Here is a 24,095-nt window from a genome sequence, read left to right as displayed (position 1 = left end):
CGGATGACTTGCTTTATCACTGATAGTCACTTTAAAGCACTTTAATGTAATAAGATAACTTGTGATGTTTTATATGCATTCTGTCAATTGCTAAAGCCTCAAATCTTATAAATCCCACAGGAAAATAAAGAAGAATTCTATAGTAAATAACACAGAGATTTTGAACCATTTTACTGTTTTGTTTTGGGGGGTTTTTTGTCTGTAAAATTGTGTTTAAAAAAGTAGAAAAAAAAACCCAGCTGTGGTTTCCAAAATTTTACCATTTAAAATATGGTAGAAACCAAACAAAAAAATTCTCTATTTATGGTAAACTACCGTGTTTAATATATTTTCCACTGTCTTTAAGTACTACCTCTATACATTTTGCATTTGTTACACAGATAAAATCAGGCAGGCAAAAAAGTTAAAACGGAGACAGACAGGAGCATGCAGTTAATCCAAAAGTGTAGTCAGAGTACAGGCGAATGGTCGGGACTGGCAGCAAAACAACGTAAACAGCAAAGCAAAGGTCAAAAAAACATGGCAAGGCAAGACTAGAAAACGCTTCGTAATGCTCACTTACAGTGTAACGAGACTCAGCAATGTGTGTGTGAGCGTGAGAGAGAGAATGAGTGAGTGTTTGTGAGTGAGTGAGTGAGTGTTTGTGAATGAGTGAGTAAGGTGTATTTATAGTCCTGGTAATCACAAGCTTCAGCTGTGCATTTGCAATCAAGGGGGGTCTGGGCCAGGTGTGTGAGTGCAGGGCATGATGGAATTTGTAGTTCGTTTCAGTGGCAGAATTGTAGTTCTCCACCGATCTGCACAGGCTAGATCTCTGGTTATCATGACAGGGGAGTCCGTTTATGATTACTCACCTTATATATTTAAAAAAAACTCACTGCTAAGCAGGTAACAGATTTTTACTGTTTTATTTATTAGACCTATTTTACAGTAAAAAAATAATCTGTTGTGGTGATTTTGTAGTTGCTATGGTAACACTACTACAGTAATAAAAACAAATGACCCAATACTGTAGTTTTCAACCCAGACTCATTCTGAAGACGTACCGCTGTACACATTTCTGGAGAGCGCCAAATACATCCCAGGAGGAACGTTTTCTTGCAGTGTTTGTTTTCGTAAATCCACCCGAGGCCGCTGTGTAATTTTTCAGATCTCAAATTTCCCTCGCGAGTGTCATTCACGCCTGTTGTTCTTGCGGAAATCCACCAGAGGCCGCTGTCAACTCACTGACTGACTGACTGACTGACTGACCGATCGACTGACCCACCCTCCTCCTCCCCTAAACCCAGCCAATAGTGTTCTCATAAGCAATGATTGACCAGCGCCCACCCGCTTCCCTAAACCCAACCGACAGTGTTTTGAAAAGCAATCCAGAAAAAGAAAAGCCCTCGCTACTGCCTGATTTTTACCACATTTTCAGATTTTACCACATTCTCACCCTGTTATTTACTTGTTTATTGTTTTTTGGCTTTTGTTTTTGTCTTACCCACTTTCTGGAACCGTTCTTCACCAGACGCAAACCCTGTCGTCGCAGTCAACTTCTCTCTGCATCTCAATTCCGTCAACATATGCGCCGAGCCACTGGACAAACTGGTAACAGCGGGAAAGCCGTCCATATGAAGGTAAGCGGTCAGCTGCTAGCTCAAAAAGAAACGGTGTCATACCACCCTGTAGCGTTTGTTTGAAAGACGAAATGCAGCCATACGTAGCTCTAGCAACATCTCCAGAAATGAATATAGGGCTACATTTTCAGAACGAGCCTATGCTGGTAGTTTTCTACAGCTATAGAGTATATAATACAACAATACACCACAGTTTACTATAGTAAAAACTAAAGTATGCTACAGTATTTATTACAGTTTATCAGTTCACTATAATAAATATGCTATAGCACTCATTAGCAAAGTGTTGTGCATACTATAATATATAATGCACTTTACTATAGTATGGTTTACTATAAATAGTATTTGTTCACATGTGAGCAGAGCACATTGAACTATTAAAACTCCTTGTGTTTGAGTCTGTCTTTGGTTTTTCCGACGGCTGTCACAGGATCCTTGTTTGCTGTATGTTTTCATGTTATTTTTACCGTAGTAGCACCGTAGGATTTGACTGAATGAGGTCTTTGTGTTTCCGAGCTCTGAGAGCGCTAAGTGATGTCTGATGAATATTTGATGTTCTCCACGCGAGAGAGATGTGGATATTGGGTTGAATTGAGTTGTCTTTCTGCTAAAAGATGTCTGAAGGTTTAAATATTTGATTTGGGCACTGTGGCGTGGCTGATATTGTTTGTGTTATACTCATATACATACACTTACAGCTAGTGTCCTGTGTTCCGTCCACATTAGGGACCCCACGGAGCATCTGCCCTACTTATTAAAAAGAAATGAACTGTGAAGCGATTTATATGATGGCTCTCTCTTACACTGTACACCTTTTTTGTCCTCTTTATAGTATGGCATGACGAGCATTCTAGCTTTGTTTTGATGTTAAAGTCCACATGAAAACCAAACTAGCCATATTGATGTTGTTAGCTTACACTGCTAGTTTTGTGGTGAACAATTCATCTGTGCTTGTCATTAAGATGAGGAATAGTTTGCTCTTGTAATCTAAAATAAAAATCTGAAAATGCACTTCCTGTTTGTTTTGAGGTAAATTATCAGATTAGGTCTGTCTGAGGTATTGGGCGTGGCTAACACACTTAACCACGGCCCTCCAGCTGTCAGTTTTGACAACAAACAGAAATGGTGAGCAGGAGGAGTCTGTTTAAAGGAGTCTCTAAACTGGTTTCCCCATCTTCCTGAATGAAACGCCTACTTTATTACATCAAATCGGCTCGCAGTAGAAAAAAAACAAGCCACGCCCATGGTTATCTCATTTAATAATCAGTTTCTTTAGGGACTGCATCACAATACAAAATAAATGGTCACAGCTTCCGGTTCATGCAGATTTTAACAGTAAAAATGCTACAGTAAAAATCTGTTACCTCACTGTAAAAAAGTCTCTGATTTCAATGATTACAAACTATAAAAATGCTACAGTATAAAAATTTGTGAACTGTTTATCAGTAAGTTTTCTGATTATATACGGTTAATAACAGTAAATTTACTTTCCCAGAATTCCCTGCTTGACACTTGAGTTATGTACAATAGACTGATTTCACGCGGCCGCCATTTTTTAAAAGCAAAATCGAGGCTGCAGTGGGAAGAAACCTGGAAGTATCGTTGGGAGTTACACAGGAACGTTGTGTGCCTGGCTGTATATCTTATCAGCGAAGATAAAGTGACACAAATTAATCATTTCACTGCCTTCCGAGTGACCCGAAGGTCCATTCTGAATGAATGGTGAAAATAAAAAGGATATCTGAGCTCATTTTCAGCTAAGTTAAGGGAAATGGCACTATTTAGCTAAGGGTTTCTTTCCCAAACACATGTTTTAGATGCTATCCTTGCTGAAAAATCCAGCTTAACCAAGCCTAGGCTGGTTGGCTGGTTTTAGCTGGTTGATCAGCCTAATTTTAGAGGGGTTTTGGCCATTTCCAGGCTGGTTTCCAGCCATTTCCAGCCTGGTCTTAGCTGGTCAGGCTGGAAAATTACCAGCTAAATCCAGCTAAAACCAGCTTGACCAGCCTGGTTTAAGCTGGACATAGCTGGTTTTGGCTGGGCTCCTAGCTTGGCTAGGCTGGTCAAGCTGGTTTAAGCTGGTCATCTCCCAGCCTGACCAGCTGAGACCAGGCTGGAAATAGCTGGAAACCAGCCTGGAAATGGTCAAAACCCCTCTGAAACCAGACTGGTCGACCAGCTAACCAGCCTATGCTGGTTTAAGCTGTTTTTTTCAGTAGGGATTTATCAAACTCAAGTTAATGAACTGATTCTTTCACTATATTAGACTCGTCACGATACTGAATTAAAAGAAAAACCCTCAATTTCTCGCTAACATTTAAGGCACTGATGATAGCTTTCTTAAAACAGCACTGATTAGCCATTGTGTTCACGTGCTCAACAGAAATGATTGTGATTGGCCGAGAAGGTCATCAGTTCACTCTCTGCTGTTTGCCGAGCACAAACACAGACGAGCCGAGCGATCTGCTTGATGACTCGACTGATCTTCACAGTTGCTTCACGCTCCAGTCTCTGTGTATCTGTGTTTGCACTTGGTGAAGAGCGGTAAACTGAGTGTAAACGCAGATACAGGGAGACTGGAGCGTGAAGCAGCCGTGAAGATCAGTCGAGTCATCTGCGCTTCAATGTTAACTCGGCGAGAAATTGACAGTTTTAAAACTTCAGTACCAGGACAACACTATTACAGACAACACGAGGGTGTGCTACAGAGGACTGCAGAGTTTTATCACTCACCGGGTTACATAGACTGAAGCAGGAAAGCATCCCCACGGTGTTTAACTAGTGCCATGATCTGAAGCCTAGGAGGACACTTGAGCGTATTACTCTTACAGAGATTGTGATGCTGATTGACGCTAAATTGCTTTTAATTGTTTAAATTAAACTTACTGAATGATATTGAAGTCATGTTTACACCATTTCTGCATTTTGAAATCTCAGCAACAGCTGGAGGTTTATAGTTCACAACATGTTACTGCAATGTTTACAGTACTGCTCCTATACTTCCGGGTTTCTTCCCAACACAGCCTCGCTTTGATTCTTTAAAATGGCGGCCGCGTGAAATAATCATATAGAGTTTTATGTTACATCTTATGTTATTAATATTGTTTATTGCATTACTTCAATTGTATGTGTGATAACATGATGGTGTTTAGTAGTTGTGTGAATGTCATTAAGCACCTGGGCAAAGTCTCTTTAAGCTTAGTCATTTCACTCGACGGCCATCTTTGAAACGCCTCTCGGGCAGTTTGCTCAGGCATTCTGTTTGAATGGGGAAACATTAAATTCTCTAAAACTGTTGCCAAGCTTATGATTACAATACATATTTGGAATCACCAATAAAGTTAAACATCAACCATCTCATAAGTTTCATTTCTAAATGTTCGAATCAAATAACATCGTCAATTTTTTTCAGGTTGCCCGAGCTAATGCGCATGGGCACTGGAAAGGAACGAGATCACGTCACCAACCTCATTTATGGCCGTTCTACACATTATCGTCGTCTGGATCATGATCATCTGATCACGTTGCTCCTCTGAAGTAATCCACAACTTGTTCTTGATGGCGAATCTCCTCCAGAAATGACACCGACTCTTTGTTTACAAGTTTGTGGGTGTTTGAGTAGCTGCTGCTGTCATGTGTGTTTGACAGGACGAACTGTACCTCGCTTTCATTTCATACAGATTACAAAACCTGAAAACTTATATTTTTAAGAGTAGTAGTTTCATTTATAAGTACAGATTTCAAGCGTTATGTGGATATATTCCTCATGTCTGTGAAGCAAATATCGCTGAGATTCCAGTGTGTTTGTTGACCACAGAAACTGCTGTAAAAGCACACGTCTGATCTGAGCTTCTCCCCCAGAGACATCTCAGGCTATTTTGATCGATAATTGCCTATTGTACTAGTAGGCGGGGCTTCATTTGCTACATTGACACTTTTCCCCATTTCCCCAAACTATACGAGTGACACGTCTTGTGAATTCTAGTCTTTGACCTGAGGTGGCATGGTGGCTCAGTGGTTAGCAATGTGGCCTCACAGCAAGAAGGTCGCTGCTTCAAATCCCGGCAGGGTCAGTTGGTGTTTCTGTGTGGAGTTAGCATGTCCTCCATGTGTTGGCGTGGGTTTCCTCCGGGTGCTCTGGTTTCCCCCACAAGTCCAAACACACGCGCTATAGGGGAATTGATTAACTAAATTGACCTTGGTGTATGAGTGTGTGTGTGTTTGAATGGGTGTGTATGGGTGTTTCCCAATACTGGGTTGCAGTTGGATGGACATCGGCTGCGTAAAACATATACTGGAATAGTTGGCAGTTCATTCCACTGTGGTGACCTCAGAAACTATAGAGACTAAGCCGAATGAATGACTGAACATTGAGCACCTTTACTGTGGTATTAATTTGTTTGCTTGTGGGAAAGTCTTTGGTTCATTATATGACTTTCTCATCCACACAAGTTTATGGTTGTGTTTTTATCTGTGTAACAAAGTTGCGTTGATGTTAATATTTCAAAACATTAATGGTGGACAAAAAATACAGTAATTTACAGTAAAATACAGAAATTTATTTTACTTTCCTGCCATATTATAATGGTTAAATTCCAGCAACCGGACTTTTTTTTTACCGTAAATTCTGTGGATATTTTTACAGTGCAGCTTGCTAATTAGTTTTTTGATATATATATAAAGTAAATTACTGTAAATTGACTTTTCCAAAATATTCCCAGATGATAAAAGCTAATGGTTTTAAGCTTTTATCGTCCGTCATGTAATTTAGTGTTTCATGGTGCACTAGAAAAAAAAAAAACGGTAAATTTTACAGTAAAAAAAATGTTGACAGAACTTTCCCATTAAAAATACGGTAAAAAAATTCAACTAAAGATATGTATTGGTTCTTCCAGATAATACATTACAAACCACAAAGAAAAAGCTCTAGTCATGCAAGAACCAAATAAAATAGAAGAATACTTCAGAAATATTTCAGAAAACAACATTCCACTTAAAAAAACAAACAAGTCTCTCATTTATACAAAAGATTAGTAAATAATACTGTACAAAACACAGATCACGTTAAAGGAAAATGGAAACTAGAACTAAATACGAGGTCTGGATTGAGCTATGTGAAGGATGTCAAAGGAATTATTAGCCAATTATGGAAAGAATTTGATTGGAAAGTAAAAATGAGGTACAGTAATACTCCTTTTGTAATTTCTACATATGTGAAAGCACCATCTGTCGCTTTGTGTTGGAGAAAATGTGGTAAAATTGGAGATCATACCCACATCCTTTGGGACTGTTCTAAGATTCAAGTATTTTGGAAAAAATGTTTAAAAAGAAATAGATAAGATATTAGAGAAATACCCCTCGATCCAGTTGTGTGCTTACTGGGACGAGAAACGTGTGATGAAGAAACAAGATTTGTACTGCATATTATTACTGACAAGGATATTATTACTGGCTGCAAAGAAAATGATAACAGTATATTGGATGGAAGAAGCTTCTCCAGAGGTGGCTCAGTGGATTCAGAGACTTCAACAGGTCTATATAATGGAAAGAATGACTGCATGTCTACAAATGAAGATTTTTCTGAAGAGGTGGAAAAGTATTACGACATAGTTAGATATGTGTATTTAGAGGTTACTTGACCTATCACCACTGTTATTTGAGGTAACTACGCTGCAACACAATGTAACTTTGACAAATTTATCCCCTGAAAAGTAACTATGATGGTGGTACCTTTTATTTATTTAGTATTAGTTTTCTTATTTTATTTTTCAATTTTTATAACATCATTATTTTTTAATGATATATTATTAAAAATAATATTAATATTATTTTCTGTAAGGGCTTAAATTGTCGGGGAAGCGATCGTATTGAAAAATAAAGTGTCAAAAAAAAAAACGTTAAAGACTGTAAAAACATTTCCTTGTACATTAATCGACCATATTTGATTAATGTATAGTATTATTATACACCAGTGTTTTGAAGTACGAACATCTACACATCATCTAATGTTGATTAATAATGTATATTGCATTAATTTAGCTTCTAGTTCAGGTGTGTTGCCGTGATGGTGTGTAAATGATACTGAGCGCCTTCTGTATATTAGTATTTGTGGATAAAATGAGTAAAACCAATCATTTATAGGATATTGACACAGTATTCAGTTTTTAAATTGAGTATATTAGACATAAAATGAGTATATTGGAGCCAAACTGTGACTCTTAGTCTTTTAGCATGCATTGCATGATTCTTGGTTCAAAGTATATACATGTCGTGTTAGTTTTTGACATATTAACTATTGTGCATGACGTTATTATGTTTATTTTATTATTATAGTCGTTACGTTTTGCTCTAAAGAAACTGAAACATGACACATCCTAAAGGAATACTTTAAAAACTAAATATCAAGCTGTGTATTACATATTTATGTCTCTTTATATTTAGCATTTTCATGAAATTGAGTAGCCTACATCTTACTATACTGTAAATATACTGAATTATATACGTTATTATACCTACAGACTATAAACGCAACATTAGTAAGAGCACAGTATGTACTATGGTATATTGCAAACTGAGAAACTCTCGATTTCAGTCTAAAAGCCTAAAACTTAAACATATGTAAACCTTAATGCTATTTATTTGCTAATTTCTGATGTTCCCTTAAAAAATACACCAGTCTTGTTGCAATTTATGTTACGGTCTCCTCAGGAATTATTTATAGTGTATTAAAATGCCTCTGTTTTCAGTCCTTGTTGATCTTTTATGCAGGACTTCTGCTGTGTTTACAGCGGAAACATGCTGGGATCCATCTGTGCGTGCATGTGTGTGTGTAGGGGAGAGGGAGAAAGAGGCCAAACACACACTGGTAATGTAATGTCCATATCCTTTCCTTTTATTCGACGATCAACTGAGGCATTTCTTCTATAGTAATAATAAAAATTTTATATGTTTAATGTTGGAATCCTCGAAGAGTTTATATTATTATTTGTTGTTTTATTTTATTTAATCATGTAACCAAATTAAATAGCTGATTTATCACTCATAAGTGTTAGATAAATAATAACCCATAAATAATTAGACACGATATTGTAATGTAAGAAATCAACACACCCTCACACACCCCCTTGTCTGATTGGTCGAGCTGAGGGCAGGCGCGGCCTCTGATTGGATACTCTGTGTAAAGGAATGCGTATGCAGAAACTGATCAAGAGCGGAGAAGTCTTTTAAAGGGCGGAGTTTCATTCTGAACGTTGTCTCCGATTGGTCAAGTAGAATTAAGCGAAATAATAAATGTTCTAGGATAATTTTTTTCCACACTTTAATTTAATTTTGGTGTATATCGAAGTTTTTAAGTGCCATTAATTTAGATTTGATTATCATACAGATCACATCTGAAAGGAAAGGACACGTGATTCAAGTTACTTTTCTCATCGCTGCCCAAGATTGATCAATCACAGTTGTTTGTGTTGTCGAATTAAGGTTTATGTCAAAATCAGTATGTAAACATTTGCACTAGCCAGTAGCACTTGCGTTATTAACATTAATCAGTTTAATCACCATGTATATGTTGCTGTAAATAAGCTTCCACTAAAAATAAATATATACCTTTATGATTTAAATGCGGCTCAAATGTGAATTCCGCTTCTGAGCCGCCATGCACCTCCTGCAGGAAAACTAGAGTTTTGCTAATCTAAACTGTTTAGCTAGTAGTGTCAAAGTTTGTTGACTCGCCTACTGTCACTCCAGCTGGATACTAGTGCACTTTGTTGGGACGAACACCAACTTTACCAACTAAATGATAAACTTGCTCATTTGCCGCAGGTAAGCCGCTTTATATGAGAGAGGCTTGTGTTGTTGTTGTTGTTGTTGTGATTCTGGCCAAGTAGCTAAAAATTGTTCAACAAATGTTCTGTTAGATGAATTACAGCTACTGAAAGAAAATATCAGTGGATACTTAACTATGATGCAGTCAAATCTGTTTAAAGTCGCTTAATCATTAATAATTTATTTAATAATTTACGTTTTATTCATCAACCCAAAATATTTTAACGTATTTTGTTGTGGCTAAATTTTATATTATAAATTTTATTTATAAACGGTATTATGTAATATATGTTGTTGTTATTGAGCAATTCCAGCGTTATGGATGTGACATTTGCAGTAAAATCTCAAAACATAAATTTACAGAGAAAGTATATGTTAATATTATATTAAAACTTTATATATTGTTTATATTTTCCAGAACAACTGACCACAGAGTTATGAAATAAGAAAAAATATGAATCTGTAAACATGTTTTATATTTTAATTGAGGAAAATAAGCATGCGTTATGGATGTGACCAAAAAAGTCCGCGAGTTTAGGGTGTACAACATACTTTGTAGAAATTCTGTGAATTTAAACTGCACAACCCAATAGAAACAATGATTATCAAAAGGAGAAGAGTTGGCTCACTATAGAACAAAAAATATTGACTTTATTTTATTTTAAACTTTTGCATTTATGAGGAAAAAGCTTCGTTATGGATGTGAAATTGCCACTTGTGTGCATTTGGTAAATCAAATATAATTGTTTTAAAACACTGACAGAGGCATTTTTGAGTATTGTTACAGTACTGTAAAATACAAGCCTACCCCCCCCCCCAAAAAAACTTAGAAAAGGTTTCGCCATTTTTTTCATGGTAAGGTTGAAATTTGCATGGAATTGCTCTTTTACATAATGCAAGCACAAGTTTCCATTAGAAAAGGAAGAAATGTAAGGAAAAAAGCATTTAAAACTACTATACGTTTTACATACTTCTTTTTTTTTTTACAAATATGTCTTAGCTTTCAGAACAATATTTTTTGACTAATTTTTAAAACTTAATATAATTATTTTAATATAAAATAAATTGTACTATTTAAACCACTATATCCGATTGTATACATATATATATATATATATATATATATATATATATATATATATATATATATATATATATATGAGCAATTCCATGCAAATGCCACCCTTGCCATGAAAAAAATAAAGTTTTCTGTTTCTACATTTTTTGTGTGTAAGCAAGTATTTTGCAGTACTTTAAAAATACTCTTAAATGTCTCTGTCAGTGTTTTCAAACTATTATATTTGATTTACCAAAATCACACAAGTGGCAATTTCACATCTGTCACATCCATAACAATGGTTTTTCCTCATAAATGCAAAAATGTCAAATAAAATAAAGTCAATAATTTTTGTTCTATAGTGAGCCGACTCTTATCTGTTTGATTAGCATTGCTTCTTTTGGGTTGTGCAGTTTAATTGACAGAAATTCTACAAAGTGTGTTATATATTGTAAACTCACAGACTGTTTTAGCCACATCCATAACGCATGCTTATTTTCCTCAATTAAAGTATAAAACATGTTTACAGATTGATGTTTTTCTGCTCCCATAACTCTGTGGTCAGTTGTTTTAGAAAATATAAACAGACGAGTCAATATAATGTTAATGTATACTTTCTATGTGAATTTATGTTTTGAGTTTTTACTGCAAATGTCACATACATAACGCTGGAATTGCTCATATATATATATATATATATATATATATATATATATATATATATATATATATATATATATATATATAGGGTTAAAGTCAGAATTATTAGCCCCCCTGTTTATTTTTTCCCTAATTTCTGTTTAGCGAATAGAAGTTTTTTTTTTCCAACACATTTCTAATCATAATAGTTTTAATAACTCATCTCTAATAACTGATTTATTTTCTCTTTGTCATGATGACAGTAAATAATATTTGACTAGATATTTTTCAAGACACTTCTATACAGCTTAAAGTGACATTTAAAGGCTTCACTAGGTTAACTAGGCAGGTTAGAGCAATCACAATGTTTTATTCTGTAGACTATCGAAAAAAATATATTGCTTAAAGGGGCTAATAATTTTGTCCCTAAAATGGTTTTAAAAAATTAAAAACTTTTTTTTTATTCTAGCTAAAATAAAACAAATAAGACTTTCTCCAGAAGAAAAAATATTATCAGACATACTGTGAAAATTTCCTAGCTCTGTTAAAAATCATTTGGGAATTTTTTTTTTTTAATTCAAAATGGGGCTAATAATTCTGACTTCAACTGTAAATGTTATATATTTTTATAAACTGTTCTTAAAATCTATTTCAAAAATATTGTTTTTATGGAGTGCATGCAATGCAAAGCAGAACACTTTAGAAAATACAATACATTTGACATTTTAATATTCCTTTAAAAGCACATTTTTATTTTGCACAATATTATATAAAGTTCAGATGTAAATAGTGATTTAAAAACGTGCTCTTTGCTTTATCATGAGCGTTATGAAATGCTGAGATTTATTGCAGCACACATTCTTGTTATGTAACATGTTAGTGTCACATGATCCGGTGATGTCATATTTATGGTGTTGTGCTGTTTGTTTGGACGTGAAACACATGTCTCACAGAGGTCAGCAGTTAGACAGTGCATGCGAACTTGACCCAGTTTACCCCTGTTGACCTTTCAGCATGCATGTATTACCAGTTAAAGTTAAGTTACCAAACATGTGCAGTGAAAGTCAGCTTTGGTTTGTACAGTGCAACCCATAATTTGAAATGCACACAGCCGGGTTAGGGATTGTATGTAATCTGGGTAATGTAATCAAAGTACAATTATTCAAATACTTGTATTTAGACTTTTTAAAATACTTATATTCAGACTAGTGACTTTTTATGGATTTCTTGATTACAAATGAATGTCAGTAAGTTGTTCACAATTCGTTGATTCACCTCAGTGCTATATGTCAGAGCACTTTACCACAATGGCGCAAACCATTGTTTATTATTTTGCCACAAAATTATGCTATATTGATGTGCGCATGCCCAGTAGTCGCAGATGTATGACTTCTAGAATTGAGCAACTTTTTATTTGGAGTAGCCCCTATGTACAGACACCGCTAGCTATGCTAACTTTAGTTTTATCAAAGACTATCCACCTTATTCTCCATGTACAAGTGGGTGTGCGGCCATTTGAATCATTTTGGCTCGAAACTTCCGGTCTCATTCACTTCCATTCATTTTTAGATGTTAAAAACAGCTCGTTTTGCTACTTGGTGTTGCAAACTGATATTTTCTTATTATATTATTCTACTTTGTCTGTATTGTCATGCAAACACTTGTTTGTAGAGTAAGTAGTGTGACGGTTTTCTGCCGTTTATTATTCCTAGTCATTTCTCCCAGCTGAATCGAAAGTTCTAAAACAATCGTAATAACGCACACACTTCCGCATTGAAGAATAAGATCAATAGAATACACAAGACATGTCACTCGCATTCTTCTGAATGGGGAAAAATGTAACTGTCAATATGGCGAATGAAGCCCCGCCTTCTAGTACAGGAGCCAATCAGCTATCGCTATATGGCGAATAAAGCCTGCGTTCTATTACAAGAACCAATCAGTGATCACTACAGACTGACATTTCTCCGGGGGAGGGGCTTGGAGCAGATGTGAATTTCTGTTGATTTTGTGTGGCTCAAACATTTAGAAATGAAACTAAAGAGACAGTTGTTGCTTAATAATATCCAGTTAAACTCTGTGGACCCGGTGCAGGGTCTGTGACGTCATCGACTTTCGCTTTTAGATTAAAAGGGCTAGCGTTGCACCAGACCCCCTTAAGTGGTACCGTTTGAAAGTGTAGAAGCTATATTTTATGCACATATGCATCACTTTGGTTTTTATTCTACTACAAAAGTTATTTACATTTAAATACACAGTATTTTGGATACCCGAGCTGGGTATTGAACATTGGTTCATTTTCATATTTTTCATATGATTCATATATGACACATGTACAAGTTATAGCTCAAATGAAAGCTCTTGCCGGTGCGCATACGGTTCTAGCATTCTTTTTACTGAATTATATTCTCATATTAAACAGTTGTCGAATGAATTGCGGTGTTTCCATGGCGCAGAAGTGAAAACAATGCATTTATGATCAATAAGCAAGCCCCAGATAGCACTGACAGCTGTCATCTCTTACCTTATGCTGTGCGCTTCAGGGATATTTCTCCTCTGTTTTTGAGGTGATGTGCATAAGTAATCCTTATATATGTCGGACGTGGTCCAAACACAGTGAATTATGTTTGATCAAACAAAAGAATAGTGAAATATGAAAACAATGATCGATCCCTGTGGCTAGTATAGCACCTCTCATCAGGTGGAATACAATAACTTTTGCATAGATTATGGTAGAGACATTTGTCTGTTTTCCTATGATTACAGACATGTGCAGGAACCAGCAAAATTAATTACAGCAAGCTAGACCACACAGAACCTAAAAGGTACACTTTCAAATTTGAGTTTATAAGGAAAAAAATTCAAAAGCGCCTCTTTTTTTTAGGTGTTTATTATATTACAGACAACATATACAGTTATTTTAAACACTTTCAATAGTGTTTCATGAAAATTCAAAGGGTTTTCTTTAAAATGATACCAAATTTTTGCATTTACACCTCTGCATGTGGATTTGGGAAGCGTTTAAATTTGGGTAGGCAAAATCCAGGTGGAAATCCCAAAACAACACTAGAGTTTTAATGTGATTGTTGTTTCATAATATGAAATTTAATCGTAAGCTTGGCAAGCAATTTTGGAGAATTTGATGTTTCCCCATTCAGACAGAGGTGTTTCAAAGATGGCCGCCAAGTGTAATGACTTTACAGGGACTTTGGTTTTAATCACAACTCCCATACCGAAACAAAAATCAATGAGAATTTTTAGTTTTACTTCTTAAATTACCCTTTAAATTGTGTTTTATTAACGTCCACCTTTAGCCCGATTCTAAACCTGCCCCTCATAGCAATGTAAAAACAGTAATTATTGTTTTACATAGTCACAAAAATGCTGTGCTATGCTATATTGATGCCCAGTAGTCACATATGTTTGACTTCTAGATTTACCACGGCTGCGTCCAAAATCACCTATTACTCAGTACGTACTGCATTTGAATTTAAATGTACTACTCGGCAATTAGAAAAGTACATTGTGTACAGTATGTATATCAGTAGTATAAATGGAACTCGGACATACTACATCCGCCATTTTGTCATCATCACGTGACCTATCTGCATCAGTTGCATTGCTTCACTCCCAGGCTGCATCTGAAATCGCATACTTCCATACTATATAATACGTTAAAATCAGTATGCAAGCCGAGTAGTATGTCTGAATTCATAGAATTCGAAAAACAGTATGTGAGAAGTATCCGGATGACCTACTACTTCCGGCGAGATTCTACACCGCCATCCTATGCACGCTACGCTATCCCATGATGCCATGTGAGAGAATTCATGAATGGGAGTAAAGCGACATAACTGATGCGGGTAGGTCACGTGCTCATGACAAAATGGCGGATTTAGTACGTAGAGTTCCATTCATACTGCTCACATTCATACTGTATAGAACGTACTATTCTAATGGCCGAGTAATACGTTTAAATTCAAATGCAGTACCTACTGAGTAGTCAGCAATTTTGGACGCAGCCCCATTAAGAATTCTCTTGCGGTGCATCATGGGATATTGTAGCATCCATCCAATACACTCTTCAGAATCTCACCGGAAGTAGTAGGTCATCTGGGTACTTCTCACATACTGTTTTTTGAATACTTTAAATTTGGACGTAGTACTCAGCTCGCATACTGATTTTAGCGTATTATATAGTATGGAAGTATTCAATTTCTGACGCAGCTCAACTTTTTATTTGGAGTATGTAGGAGACACCTGTAGCTATGCTAACTTTAGTTTTATTCACGTAGAAGTTCCGTATGTGAGAAGTATCCGGATGACCTACTTCTTCCGGCGAGATTCTGAAGTGCCATCCGATGCACGCTACGCTATCCCATGATGCCATGTGAGAGAATTCATGAATGGGAGTAAAGCGACGTAACTGATGCGGGTAGGTCACGTGCTCATGACAAAATGGCGGATGTAGTACGTAGAGTTCCATTCATACTGCTCACATTCATACTGTATGGAACGTACTATTCTAACGGCCGAGTAATACGTTTAAATTCAAATACAGTACCTACTGAGTAGTCAGCAATTTTGGACGCAGCCCCATTAAGAATTCTCTTGCGGTGCATTATGGGATATTGTAGCGTCCATTAAATACACTCTTCAGAATCTCACCGGAAGTAGTAGGTCATCCGGGTACTTCTCACATACTGTTTTTTGAATTCTTTAAATTCGGACGTAGTACTCAGCTCGCATACTGATTTTAGCGTATTATATAGTATGGAGGTATGCAATTTCTGACGCAGCTCAACTTTTTATTTGGAGTATGTAGGAGACACCTCTAGCTATGCTAATTTTAGTTTTATTCACATAGAAGTTCCGTATGTGAGAAGTATCCGGATGACCTACTACTTCCGGCGAGATTCTGAACTGCCATCCGATGCACGCTACGCTATCCCATGATGCCATGTGAGAGAATTCATAAATGGGAGTAAAGCGACGTAACTGATGCGGGTAGGTCATGTGCTCATGACAAAATGGCGGATGTAGTACTGTTTTTTGAATTCTTTAAATTCGGACGTAGTACTCAGCTCGCATACTGATTTTAGCGTATTATATAGTATGGAAGTATGCAAATTCTGACGCAGCTTGAAGTATGTAGGAGACACCTCTAGCTATGCTAACTTTAGTTTTATTCACGTAGAAGTTCAGATATTAATGAGAATGTTTTATTTTACTTATTAAATCAGCCATTAAATTGTTATTTTTGCTTTATTGATGTGCGCATGCCCAGTAGCCACAGATGTATGCCCTTTGATTTACCTTACCGACTTGTTACCACTATTAAACCGACACTGCAAGCTATGCTAATTTTAGTTTTATTCTCATAGACGTCCCATCTGAAGTGTGCTGATGTCCGTGTCCGCAGTCTCCTTTTCTCGGCTGCTGAGATGCGCAAGATGCGTTCCTGCAATGGGCCGGAGTGGGCACGCTCATCCTGCCAGGTGTGTGCGTGTGCCCGGAGTCCGCTGGCACACCACTCGTTTGGACATGGACGGCAGTGGACGTCCAGCCACCTGGGACTCCTTCGGGATTTGGGATAATCGGATAGAGGAGCCCATCCTGCTGCCGCCCAGCATCCGCTACGGAACCCCAATCCCGCACATAAGTGTGTCCAGGGTGGGCTGCGCGACTCTGATCGGCCGCCGGCGGGAAAACGAGGACCGTTTCCAAGTGAGCGAGCTGACACAAAACGTGTTGTACTTTGCCCTGTTTGACGGACACGGGGGCGCACATGCCGCGGATTACTGCCATAAACACATGGAGCAAAACATCAGGTACAACGCTGAAAATTCTGTCAAAACATACATGAGTGCTAATTTTCTATTCATGGAAATTAATAAAAATGTTAACAATGTTAATTTAATACTGTTATTCTAGTCACACACTGTTATTCTTTTTCGGTTCAACAATTAATCTGTGCAAGTTAATCCACTGAAAAAATGTTTGCGTTTGGATCTGCGTTTTTTCTCCGATGTTGTCAGTTTGACACTTCAGCCACGCCACTCTTTTCCTATTAGTTTTCTATGAGGGAATGATGTGCAGAAAAGAAAGTCCCGCCTCTACACAATATTACGTTTCAGATCAGTTGGATGTACAACATACTGAAATAAAAGTCTCACCAACTTCTGGTTAATGCAGACTTTGTCCCTTTATTAATCCGGGGTCGCCATAGCGGAATGAACCGCCAACTTATCCAGCACATTTTACACAGCGGATGCCCTTCCAGCTGCAACCCATCACTGGGAAACACCCATACACACTCAATCACACATATACACTTCGGCCAATTTTAGTTTACCCAATACCGCATGTCTTTGGACTGTGGGGGAAACCGGAGCACCCGGAGGAAACCAACGCCAACAAGGGGAGAACATGCAAACTCCACACAGAAATGCCAACTGACCCAGCCAGGGCTCGAACCAGAGACCTTGCTACCCACTGCGCCATATTTCTCCATTAAGAGCAGAGTGTGAAGGTTTAATTAGCAGAGTGATAGCACAGTTTTGCTTAAAATATTGCAATGCACACAGCATTACGGGTAACAGAGTACAAAAGAGGACAAATTGTTGGTCCGCATCTTGCTGCCGCATCTGTGACCAACACATCAAGTCTTGATGTATAAAGAGTCACGGTATCCAGGCTAATGTCATCAAACCACCAAGAAGGACGAACTACATCCAACAGGAGTCACTATGGACGCAAGAGGAAGCTGTCTGATAGGGATGTCCCGGTGCTAACCTGGATTGTATCCAAAAAACATAAAACCACAGCTGCTCAACTTACTGCAGAACCAAATGTGGACCTCAACTCTCCTGTTTCCACCAAAACTGTTGGTCGGGACCTTCACATGGTCAATATACATGGCCGGCTGCTATAGCCAAACTTGTGCTCATTCCTGCAAATGCCAAACATCAGTTTCAATAATGCCAGCAGTGAAAATCTTGGGCTGTGGACAATCTGAAACATGTTTTGTTCTCTCATGAGTCCACCTTCCCTGTTTTTCCAACATCCGGGAAAGTTACGATCTGGAGAAGCCCCAACGAAGCATACCACCCAGACTGCTGCTGCATGCCCAGAGTGAAGCATGGGGGTGGATCAGTGATGGTTTGAGCTGCAATATCATGGCATTTCTTAGGCTCAATGCTTGTGCAAGATGGGCGCATCACTGAAAAGCACTACCCAACCATTCTGGAGGACCATGTGCACCCAATGGGTGCAACATCTTGAAGGCAGTGCTGTGTATCAGGCTGATAATGCACCATTACACACAGCAAGACTGGAGACAGATTCAATTCAATTCACCTTTATTTGTATAGCGCTAATACAATGTCTTATACACAGAATGGTTTGATGTACATGAAAATGAAGTTGAACATCTCTCATGGCCTGCACAGTCAACAGAACTAAACATATGTATGCAATTTGTTTACAATACAATATTTAACAATTAGCATTGGGAATTAATTACATTTATTGTTATTATTATTCAATATAGGGACTGTTTGGAGATGGAGACCGATTTACAGACGGTTTTGTCAAAAGCGTTCCTGGAGGTGGATGCAGCTTTGGAAGAAGAACTGCAGATTTACGGCAACGGTATGGAAAAAAATTCACTCACACGAATGCACTCTGCAAACAGTTGCATTGCAATCAGTCCACATGTAATCAATTTGTGGATTCTCTATAGCTGGGTTTCTATCCACGCATTAAAAGCATACAAATGGACAATTTTTTAATGAAAACATCCAAAAACACTTGAACAGAGTTCTATATTTAGCAAATTTACGGACATTATTTATCCCAAATGTTTGTAAATATGTTCAAATCCAGAGAAATTATCAGTTATTAACTAGTGAGACGGTGAGTGTGTGTGTGTGTTCACACTAATGTTATCACACATCCTTGATTTTTGCTTTGTTTTTATAGTAAACAGGGAAACAGTCCAGCATTATAACAGCCTAACATGTATTTAGTGTGATAATAAAACAGCGCTGCTTGTTCTCCAAGTGATTGCGAGCTGAAGAACTAAAAACGCTGCATTGTGGTATAATAAAAGCTCCGCTGCTTTCATACTTTGTACACAATATTCTTAGCCATGCCCCTCTTCGCATTACTTTGCTATGAGGGAATGATGCAGAAAATAAAGCCCCGCCCCCTACTTTATATTCGGTTTTCGTTGGAAGAGCATCAACATACTGAAATAAAAGTCTCAGCAATTTCTGGAGAACACAGACTTTAAGTAAAATAAGGAACAATATGAAATGAGATTAAATTATGTGTGTTTGTCGCTCAGCCTCCCTCATGATGGTGGGCACGACGGCGACGGTGGCTCTGCTTCGGGATGGCATTGAGCTGGTGGTCGGCAGCGTTGGAGACAGTCGAGCTCTGCTGTGCAGGAAAGGAAAATCACGCAAACTTACAGACGATCACACTCCGGAGAGAAAAGACGAGAAACACAGGTACACAGATACATGCATGCACAGATATTTGTATATTTGTACTGACTCTACGCTACCTGACAAGCAACAAATAATAACTTGACTTCTAGTTGATCATTTGGAAAAGTGGCAAAGGATTGATATTTCAGATGAATCATCTGTTGATCTGCATCCCAATCATCACAATACTGCAGAAGACCTACTGGAACCAGCATGGAGCCAAGATTCTCACAGAAATCAGTCAAGTTTGGTGAAAGAAAAATCATGGTTTGGGGTTACATTCAGTATGGGGGTGTGCGAGAGATCTGCGGAGTAGATGGCAACATCAACAGCCTGAGGTGTCAAGACATTTGTGCTGCCCATTACATTAAAAACCACAGGAAAGGGCAAATTCTTCAGCAGGATAGGGCTCCTTCTCATACTTCAGCCTCCACATCAAAGCTCCTGAAAGCAAAGAAGGTCAAGGTGCTCCAGGATTGGCCAGACCAGTCACCAGACATGAACATTATTGAGCATGTCTGGGGTAAGATGAAGGAGGAGGTATTGAAGATGAATCCAAAGAACCTTGATGAACTCTGGGAGTCCTGCAAGAAGGCTTTCTTTGCCATTCCAGATGACTTTATTAATCAGTGATTTGAGTCATTGCAGAGATGTATGGATGCAGTCCTCCAAGCTCATGATGGAGTCAGACACAATATTCATTCTGTTTCCACTGCAGCATGACCACATATTCTATACTGGACATTATTGAAGGTTCAGTGACTAGACTTTTGTCTAAGCAGAGTCAGACCTTACTGTCCTAATTAAATCATACAAAATTAAGACATGATCATATTTTATTGTGGTCAAATAAGTGTAATCTAGAGGCCTTTTCCTTTCATATAAGCCACTTCTGATACCAAACGATCAACTAGATGTCAAGTTATTATTTGCTGCTCCTAAAACTTGTATAGGTGACAAGACAGGTAGTGTATGTGACTGTGGTGATTGCAGCAGTTATGAATTACACAGTGTTTTTACTGTTTTTTCTGTATTACAAACATGCTCTGTTTTTAAAAAAAGGCTTTAAACTTGCAAAAGTCATTGTTGAGGTGCAGCTGATCACAGAGAGCTGAACAGATCTTTTAATCCCAGTTTCTTTGCAAATCCTGTTCTTAGGACATGTTTATATGCGTTACTATGGAGACACGTTAATATGCAGCTGTCAATCAACTCAGTGGGCTGTGGGCTACGTCATGTTGTGGTGGGCCTCAAAATTCACAGAGATTTGGATCCTATTTTAACATCAGGGAATTGAAAAAAAGAGACTTGTTGTGTTTATATTACTCCAATGTGACAGTAGACACACTATACTACACACAGTTCTGTCCCAGCTTCCAAAGGTTGATTTTTGCATCATAGGTTCCCTTTAAATTGCACTGAATACCAGTATGAATGCCTAGTCAAATATTATGTGCTGTCATAATTGGTTTACAAAAACGACAATAAAAGCTATTATGTTTAAAAAATATGTAATTAAACAGCACTTTGGAAAATAGGAATAATTTTGTCGTCTACTGTATGTCAAACCCCTGCCGCTCCAGCAGGAGCGTGTTCTGGCATGTGTAGTGATATGAGAGCTTTCTGCCCGTGTGCTATTAATATCAGCAAAGACCCCGAGACTCACATTACAGCTCACTTCTGTCTGAAACGTGCACGCAGTGTTACACAAGCATCGTTTGATTGACTTTGCAGAACACCATCTGTATTGGACACAGTGGTATATGCATTCCATGTAAAAAGTTGCTGTACTGTGTGGAAAACCAGTATTTGTTAAGATGGTAGATGGTTAAATGACACCTAAATCATTACTCTAAAAATAATGCATGCGTCATTTATTGAAAAGAAAACTGCACAATCCCCCTTTACAATCAACTTGCTTAATTACCCTAATTAACCTAGTTAAGCCTTTTAATGTCACTTTAAGCTGAATACTAGTATTTTGAAGAATTTCTAATCAAATATCATGTGCTGTCATTACGGCAAAGAGAAAAGAAATCAGCTATTAGAGATGAGTTATTAAAACTATTATGATTAGAAATGTGTTGAAATAAAATCTTCTCTCCGTTAAATCAAAATTGGGGGAAAAATATACAGGGGGCTAATAATTCTGACCTCAATGGTATATATAATTATTATTATTATTAAATAAATGATCTAATATGTCTTTTGTAGGATCCGTCAGAGTGGTGGGTTCGTGACCTGGAATAGTGTCGGTCAGGCTAACGTTAATGGCCGCTTGGCAATGACCCGCAGCATTGGAGACTTCGACTTGAAAAAGAGTGGCGTGATCGCAGAACCAGAGATCACACGGACTCTAGTATGTGCTGTTCACATTATTTCATCGTTACGGCTTTTAAAATGTGTTTCCTGTATGCTTGACATGAAACCAGGGTGTGAATTACTGGGTGGTTTAGGGGTGGATTGACGTCAAAACAACTTGTATGGGTACTTTAATATTGAGAAATAGCTTGCTGTTATTCATTTATTCGTTTTCCTTCAGCTTAGTTCCTTTATTCATCAGGGGTCGCCACAGCGGAATGAACCGCCAACTATTCCAGCATATGTTTTACACAGTGGATGCCCTTCCAGCTGCAACCCAGTACTGGGAAACACCCATACACACTCAGTCATACACACACGCACACACACTATGGCCAATTTAGTTCATCAATTCCCCGATAGTGAATGTGTTTGGACTGTGGGGGAAACCAGAGCACCCGGAGGAAACCCACGCCAACACGGGCAGAATATGCAAATTCCACACAGAAATGACCACTAGCCCAGCCGTGACTCAAACCAGCGACCTTCTTGCTGTGAGGCGACAGTGCTAACCACTGAGCCGTCGTGCCACCCCAGTTTGCTGTTATCTTAAATAATACTATAATAATTAATATATATAAATATTCATTTGACCACACCTATAGCGGTTCATACTATTGTGAATGCATAAACAGTCTAATGTGAGGAAATATTAACTCAGCAGTCTGTTTACAAGTTTTTTTTTGTAAAATATAGGTGTTTGTATCGATATTCAGCCTATAAGTGAAGTAAAATCAGATGCATAGTTTGTATTTTAATAAATACTAATGCTTGCACATGGAATTTAAAGAGTTAAATGCATGCAATCCTTTATAATCATCCATTTACTGGTGCAGGAATGCATCATGGTCATCTTTGAGAACCACATATCTGCTGAAATAGAGTAGGTCGAAACAATGAAACCGGAAATAAGTTTGATTAATATGAGATGTTATTGAATTAAATATATAAATATGGTTCATTTAAGCATGTATTGCACAAACTAGCAATGAAAAAGTTGAATCGTCAATGTATAATTCGCACCCTGCATGAAGTGTCAGTGAAAGTGGTGTTTGCTGTAGTTGCAGCACGCTCACGACTCCTTCCTGGTCCTCACCACCGACGGCATCAACTTCATCATGTCCAACCAAGAGATCTGTGACATCATCAATCTGTGCCACGACCCCACCGAGGCGGCAAATGTCATCGCTGAGCAGGTGCGCGATCATGCATCAAAACTTCACTCGCAATGTTTTACGCAGTGGTTATTAGTGGGATCCAGAGCGTTTCAATACCTGTCTCTACAGTGACGCTTAGTGGTCATCTTTAGGTATTGCTTTCGAAATAACTCCAACAAGGAGTCACGCGCATCGAGGAATAATTCCTCACGTTGTATAATCAAGATATCAAGTGATTTCGTGGAGTGGATAGTGTTCTTGACTGGCATGCAGACATATTGGGTTCGAATCCAACTACATATACTTATTTTTTTATTGCCCTGTTCTTGTAGTGCGTTTTGTTTTCACATTGGTCTGACATCCGAATGAACTCTTTGTGAATTATTATGTGTTGTTATGGTCATAACATTTTTTAACATTAATAAAAGACATCAAGTCACAATTTCTGCACACTGCCCACTAGGCTATGTGCAAGAGTGGTTTTGATTTACTTGAATTGACCGATCCTTTGAATTGCTTTAATCGCGTGACCTGGGTGTTTCGAAACGCTTCGGAGCATTGTTTCGAAACAACTGTGGTTCGGTATAACGATGAAACGTCAATTTTGCATAAGCCATCCCTAGTGGTTAGGCCTGTTGCAATTATTGAAGAACTACCCATAATTATTTAATCGACCCATTGGTTGTTTCATCCAACTGTGATTGCTGCAGTTCCTTCAACAGACACAAGGGGAGACAAAACACTAATTAAAAACTGACCTTTTCAAATGCGGTTGCATTTTACTTTCACTTTCAAAAACTGCTATAGTAAGAGACCGCATGTGTAAATTGCATTTGTGCAGTGTCTCTCTACTAATAACTGAAGTTTAAAAACCTCAAACACCAGCAATGCCAACAACTGATTACAATAAAAAGGAAAAATAATAATTTTCTCAAAAAAT

At 37.8% G+C, this 24,095-nt stretch overlaps 1 protein-coding gene across 3 annotated transcripts in view; it reads left to right on the top strand.

Moving 5' to 3' along the window:
* Positions 1-9,356: 9,356 nt before the first annotated feature.
* The window catches only part of ppm1ka (protein phosphatase, Mg2+/Mn2+ dependent 1Ka), an 18,057-nt gene continuing 3,318 nt past the window's right edge, over positions 9,357-24,095 (top strand). The window contains exons 1-7 of one of the 3 annotated variants that reach the window (XM_056449909.1): positions 9,357-9,443; positions 13,909-13,967; positions 16,527-16,973; positions 18,695-18,795; positions 19,493-19,658; positions 21,852-21,996; positions 23,060-23,194. In XM_056449909.1, coding sequence (XP_056305884.1) covers positions 16,549-16,973; positions 18,695-18,795; positions 19,493-19,658; positions 21,852-21,996; positions 23,060-23,194 — 972 coding nt within the window. In that variant the 5' untranslated portion in view covers positions 9,357-9,443; positions 13,909-13,967; positions 16,527-16,548. Of the gene's footprint in view, positions 9,444-13,908; positions 13,968-16,078; positions 16,150-16,526; positions 16,974-18,694; positions 18,796-19,492; positions 19,659-21,851; positions 21,997-23,059; positions 23,195-24,095 lie in introns of those variants that run through there. The other 2 variants (XM_056449908.1, XM_056449910.1) reach the window with 2 other exon arrangements.

This window comes from Danio aesculapii, chromosome 23 (assembly GCF_903798145.1).
Source record: "Danio aesculapii chromosome 23, fDanAes4.1, whole genome shotgun sequence".
NCBI classification, from domain to species: Eukaryota; Metazoa; Chordata; class Actinopteri; order Cypriniformes; family Danionidae; genus Danio; species Danio aesculapii.
The sequence above is the reverse complement of the archived record's forward strand: the minus strand, read 5'-3'. Positions and strand labels throughout refer to the sequence as shown.